Source organism: Pteropus vampyrus, unplaced genomic scaffold (assembly GCF_000151845.1).
Source record: "Pteropus vampyrus isolate Shadow unplaced genomic scaffold, Pvam_2.0 Scaffold6, whole genome shotgun sequence".
In the NCBI taxonomy this organism is placed as follows: domain Eukaryota; kingdom Metazoa; phylum Chordata; class Mammalia; order Chiroptera; family Pteropodidae; genus Pteropus; species Pteropus vampyrus.
Genome location: NW_011888787.1, coordinates 312,117 through 318,754, shown reverse-complemented (window position 1 = coordinate 318,754; position 6,638 = coordinate 312,117). Strand labels below are relative to the sequence as shown.

Below are 6,638 nucleotides of genomic sequence, written 5' to 3'. Positions count from 1 at the left end.
GCCAGAGGGATGGACAGAGCCTCTATCACCTATGCCATTTTTTTTTCCCATCCTGATTTTTCTCTCTCTCATGCCAAAATGCTCACTGAGTTTTCATTGGGCTATGAACTTGTTTTTTTTTTTTTTTTTTTAAGACAAATCATGTATAGCCAGAAGCCAGGGGCAGGCAATGTCCTGCCTCGATCATCTCAGTATATACACCAATAGCAGAGTTATTCTTTGGGAGAGAATTTAACTTACGATGTCTCATAAATGTTCCTGATCATTTGGATATCTGGCCTTCAGTGTTACATGACCGATCTCACATCCTAAGTTAATACCAAAATCCTAAGGCTGGTCTGGTTCTTATCTTAAACCTCGAATTCAGAAAAATGCCTCCCTATACTGGACATTTCCTAGTTAACCCTACTCGCTTAGTAATAAGCTCAGTGGTTATGGACTACTTTGGGGTCATTTCTAGGATATTCTCCATTAGACCTCCCCAGGGAGTCTGGGTTGTTATCTGAAAGAGCCCAGGATTCTAGAGCTTTCATTCTGCTCAATCCTTTAAAGCCTCCCGGGGGAGGTTCCAGAACTGGTCCAAGTCCTGCAGAGTGTTGAAGAAACCCTTTTAGCTCTAACCTGCATATATAAATCTGTCATATTTTTCGTCAGTGTGCATCAGGAATTCTAAGTCTACTTATGACCCCGTCACTTCATTTTCTTGGGCCTTAAATTCTCTGTCCACAAGAGGGTGACGGTAACAGTGAGCCGTGGTCCAGGAGCACCACTTGCTTCCATCCATTTCTGTAGCTCCAGGCAGCTTACAGTTGTGGCCCTGTTTCCAGTGACTTGAGAATTCCTTCAAAATAAGTTTTCTGACTTGTAACCAGAAGATTATCAATCTAGTATTTCAAACAAGGAAGTGACTCTTAGTCTCTACTTGGCTTTTAACAGGTGCGTCAGTATGTCGTACAGGTGATCTTCTCTGTGACTTTTGCATTTTCTTGCACCATGTTTGAGCTTATCATCTTTGAAATCTTAGGAGTATTGAATAGCAGGTAAGTAAGGGTACTAAGTAGCTTTCCTCTTGAAGAGACCTATGTGACTTTCTTTGCAGTAAAAGACTGTCTTGGATCCCATAGCTGAAAAAATCCACCGGGTGGTCAGTTTGATCTCAGTGATAACATTTACTATGGATCCCAACCACCTAGTAACTGGTTTGACAAAGATTGGGAAATAGCAGGAAAAAAAGTCTGCCCTTTAGCTCTGAAATACTAATTGAGAAAGAGGCTATGAGAGCCTAGGTCCCAGGCTTCACTCCTAGAAATTTTCTTTTTCTCGGGCTATTTTCTAAATGAATCCCAGTAATAGCCCTCCACATCGTTCTGCTGATTGAAAAGAGCAGAATTCTCCAGAGCTAGTTAAGGGCTTCTGTGAAGACTGAACTCCACTTCATAACTTAGTTGATTTCACAGGCATGGTCAAGTCTAGCCGACCTTAGAATGTTCTTTAAGGATTTTTTAAAAGCAAATCCTATTCCCCTCTAGAAACATACTTGTTAATTTATTAAACAGTCTACTCCAAATATATCTTCCTTGTTAAACTGCTAGCTTGAAGTTTTTTAGGCCTCCGTTTGTTTGTAGAGGACATCAGCTATTAAGAATAAAATGGCATGTGACTCTGTCGTCGGGAATCGGTGCTGAGCTGAGCTGTCTGACTCATTACAGGCCCCTGATGCTTGAGACTTACAGAGAGACTGTATTCTCAGGTTCCTTTTGTGAGAATCAGAGTTGGTAATTATGGTCTCTTGATCAATAAACTAAGAATTATAGTGTGGTAAAACCAGAATATGTTCTGTCTCTCCTACTTTTCAACTTGTTTTTTAATCATCTAAACCTTTCTAGGATGAGCTGAATACAGATTCTGTGACTAGATAATAAGCCAGTGCTATCTTACATGATAGTTATTAAATTTTATTATCACAGCCTAGAAGTTGCACTGCTATCTAAGCAGAATTGGCAAAGTTTTTTTAAAAGGACCAGAGAGTAAATATTTTAGGTTTTATGGGCTGTACAGTTCTATCACAGTGAAAGCAGCCATGGGCAGCACGTTGGCAGATGGGCGTGGCTGGCCCCCGATCTCAGTCATGGTAGAAGGACTACGGCGCAGATATTCTAAAACCAGAATGAGTTTGGAGAAACATGGCAGAGTGAGAGACGTCCCCAGATCTCTCCCCTTGAAACAACAATGAATTGAACATCTAAAACTCAAAAAAACACACCCAAACTGCACACCAACTCGTCTGAGCGTGGGATCTGCTCATAAGAGCTACCGGGTGTCGGGCGGTGAACTGGAAGAAACAAAGAAGCTGCCTCTCGCAGCCCGAGCGCCCTGCAGGAGGAGCGGGCCGGGAGAAGGAGCAGCGAGGTCCCTGAACAGCCCTGCCTGGGAGAGCGTGAGCTCCCCGCGGCCGGCAGCAGGGCCCAGTCATCGGGGTAGAAAGCAGAGAAGCAGGACGCAGAGAAACAACAGTTGATTTTTACCAGCCGCAGTTGCAAAACCGAGGCTGAGCTGCAGCCCCCAACCCCCAACCCGGAGGGGCCCTCCCCCCATACTCTCCGAGACCGGACACCACAGAGCCCCAGGGAATCTGAGCAAACGCTACTGGAACCGTCACTAACACTGCTGACAGGGACTGAGACTGAGGGTAGTGAGCGCGATTAAACATCGACAAGGGAAAATAAGGCATTAAGGCTTTATATAAAGCAGAGATCCAGAAAGCTTAGACGCCACCTACTGGAAACCAAAAGAAAAGCATCTCTTTTGCAACAGGCTAAAGAGAGACCTTTACTGAGTATTTACCCCAAAGACTTGAAAACCCATATCCAAAAAGATACTTGCACACTGATGTTCGTAGCAGCATTATTCACAGTGGCCAGGACATGGAAGCAACCGAAGTGTCCTATGATAGATGATTGGCTAAAGAAGCTGTGGTACGTATGTACAATGGAATATTACTCAACCATAAGAAGAGATGAAATACTGCCATGTGTGACAACATGGATGGACCTCGAGATAATCATGCTAAGTGAAATTAGCCAAACAGAAAAAGTTGAAAATCACTTGATATCACTTATATGTGGGATATAAATCTAAAAGCAAAAATAGACAGGACAAACAGAGACTCATGGACATGGACTATAGACTAGTGGTTACCAGAGGGTAGGGGGTTAGGGGAGGGGGAAGGTAGATGGGGTGAAGGGGGTCAAATATGTGGTGACAGAAATCTAACTATGAGAGGTGACACAGTGTAAATATATACATGCCTTACCGTTAAAGTGTACAGCTGAAACTTATTGGATTTCATTAGCCAATGTCACCATAAATGAAAGAAAAGAATTGCTAGCCTGTATCCCCCTGAGAAGTAAATTTACTAACTCGAATGTAAAAATAATGAATAAAGAAACAAAACAAAACCAACATAAATTTTTTTGGTAGATGATGTCTCCCAACTTTTAACTCATTTATAATTAATAATCCCATGTAGTAAGATACATCACTCTGCTACTTTGGCGTATTTTTCTCAGTATAGGGTAGTATCATTGCAAAAATCTGGTTCTTGGGGTGCTCTTTTGAGAGTTGGATGTGTGTAGGCTGAGATATGTCTTCAGTTACACTTATTTTTTCCATGCTAACATATGGCCCTCCTGCATAACAGGAAGATGAACCTCGATCACGCATTATGTCTGTGCACTGACTGCATTCACAGTAGTTTTCAAAGGCGAGTCTTGGCCCCGACCAAAAGTATTCTTTCGACTCATCTCTGAGCAAAAGTGGTATAGCCTCCCGTTCAAATGTATTATCGTTAGGATCCTTAATTCTCTCAAAAGAATGTCACTTTACCCTCAGCTCAAAAAGTAGTTAAAATACATGGTTTGCTTTCAGCGGGCAGTGTGGATTGCGTTTGTCATTGCCCTCCTTCTTCCAGAAGCTTAGCTGAAATGCGAGATGGGATTGCCTGGAGGATGTGCAGCTTGTTCGTTTCTCTGGTTCAGTCCAGATGAGCAAAGAGCTGTCTGTACATCTGGACTAGACAGCCTTGGCCTCCCGAAGGCAGCCTCCCCGAGTAGCTCTTCGTTTCTGCTTCCTGCCATCTACGCTGAGCGGAAGGAGTACGAAACGGCCCTCTGGAACTCGGTGTCTCTCTGGAAAGGATGTTGCAGACGTTGCTCGTTGCTCTCACCTTTTCTTCTTTATGAAATCTTTGGAAAATTTCCATTGCGATCTTGGTAATAATTTAGTAATAATAAGAAATCAGGAATAATTGTTTTTCCTTTAAGCAATTGGTTTGTGTTTCTTACAGACACTGATTTATCTAACTGATCAAATTTTCTATTTCATATCAACTTTTGGAAAACTTAAAGTTAAATTTATGACCCACCCATAGCGAGTTTCTAGAACTCCATGGTGTACATTTTCTTAATAGCCATCAAACTTGGCCTGATATTTTACCTGTCTTTTACTGTTTTTTTTTCCTCTTTTTTATTTCCTTATAGTTTATCATCTTGTATTTTATATATCCTCATATGCCACTTAACCACTTAACTTTTTTTGAAACAAGGCCTAAGTATGAGTAAATTTAAAATAAATACAAAGGATACCATCAAGAAAGTAAACAGATATCCAAAGAATGGGAGAAAATTATTGTAAACCATCTATCTGATAAGGGACTTTTATCTATGATATGTAAAAAAAACTCTTACAACTCAATTATAAAAAGGCAAATAACACAATTGAAAATGGACAAAAGATCCGAATAGGCATTTCTCCAAATAAGAAATACAAATGGCCAATAAGCACGTGAAAAGATGTTCCACATATTAGCCATCAGGGAGATGCAAATCACAACCACAATGTGACACCACTCTACACCCACCAGGATGGATAATCAAAAAGAATAACAAATGTTGGTGAAGCTGTGGAGAAACTGATACTCTAATACACTGCTGGGGAGAATGTAAAACAGTACGGCCACTTTGAAAAACAGTGGCAGTCCTCAGAAAATTAAACAGTTATCATATGACTCAGCAATTCCGCTCCTGGGTGTGTGTCTAAAGCAAACTGAAAACATGTCCACACAAAAACTTGTACACAAATCTTCAGAGCGTTGCTATTCATAAAAACTAAAAAGTAAAAACAACCCAAATGTCCGTAAACTAATGAATGGATTAACGAAATATGGTATACCCATACAGTGGAACGAATATTATTAGGCCACAAAAAGGAAGAAAATATTGAGAGATGCTACAACATGGATGAGCCTTGAAAAAATTATGTTAAGGGAAGGAAGCCAGTCACAAAACGCCATATATTGTATTATTCCCTATATATTAAATGTCCAGAATAGGCAAATCCATAAAGACAGAAGGTATACTGCTGATTCCTACGGCCCGGGAGGTCAGAAGGGAAGGGGAGTGATGAAAACATAAAGTTAATCATGGCAACGGTTGCACAATTCTGTGAATGTACTAAAAACCATCAAATTGAACGCTTTAAATGGTGAATTATATCTCAATAAAATTATTAAAATCCGAAAAATATTTTAATAAATAAAATATCATATGCAATAATAAAGTAGTCACACAAATCAGGTGTTTAATTATAGCGAGGGGATAAAAGAAGTATTTCTGAGTCTTCATTGCACATGTTACTGTTAACATTTATTTTCTTTTAATTCTTATATCGGAACAAGACTCCCAACGGAGAGAAACTGTGATCATTCTGCTCGTAAGAGTAAACGTTGACAGATGTTACTATACATTGCCTATGAATATAACTAGAACACTGACATTCTCATTTTAATAAGTGCAATTTTAGGAGGTTAAGATGACCTGGGGTACCTTTCAGAACTTTATATTTTTTAATCCATAAATGAGCGGACAGTGACATCCTGTCTGCTGTTGACTTATTGGATAGGATGTATTCAGTACGGAGTTCTCAGAGCAGGAGACCCTTTGGTCGGCCAGGGGGACTGAAAGTCGCCGCCCCTCCCGCCTGGTGATGGCCTTTGATGCTTGTTTCAGCTCCCGCTACTTTCACTGGAAGGTGAACCTGTGTGTGATCCTGCTGGTCCTGGTTTTCACGGTGCCTTTTTACATCGGCTATTTTATCGTGAGCAACATCCGACTGCGTGAGTACTGTGGCCTCTCGTGTTGGCACACGGGAGACGCGTATTCTTGAGGATTCGGACCGTGGAGAGCTTCGTTGCCACCTTACTTTTAGTAGCTACTGTTGCTTGTGGGGCATCTCACACACATCATCTTAAAAAGGTTGGCACAAAAAAAAAATTATAAGGTTATTTGTCCTGCCACGGTTTTGTTTCAGTTTCTATTAGATTGTCTCTCTTAACTCAGCCCACATCTTAATTTCAGCCAGATGTCTCAGGTGGTAAGGTGCTTTCTCTTAAGATTAGTAGTGTTCCATCGCTCATTTGTCAAGGAGTCAGCCAAATATTAATTAGCACAACCTCGTATCTTCAAGTAGAGCAGGCTCTGAGACGTGTATCTATTTAACCTAACGGTCTTGTCTCCTCCTTCTAGTCCATAAACAGCGACTGCTTTTTTCCTGTCTCTTATGGTTGACTTTTATGTATTTCT

The 6,638-nt window shown here is 40.8% G+C and overlaps 1 protein-coding gene across 3 annotated transcripts in view; it reads left to right on the top strand.

The window, feature by feature from the left end:
• Window positions 1-6,638, top strand: part of LOC105296235 (Golgi pH regulator) — a 42,076-nt gene that overhangs the window by 9,010 nt on the left and 26,428 nt on the right. For 2 of the 3 annotated variants that reach the window (XM_011366232.2, XM_023535204.1), the window contains exons 3-4: window positions 937-1,040; window positions 6,066-6,172. In XM_011366232.2, coding sequence (XP_011364534.1) covers window positions 937-1,040; window positions 6,066-6,172 — 211 coding nt within the window. The remainder of the gene's footprint in view (window positions 1-936; window positions 1,041-6,065; window positions 6,173-6,638) is intronic. The other variant, XM_023535205.1, reaches the window with a different exon arrangement.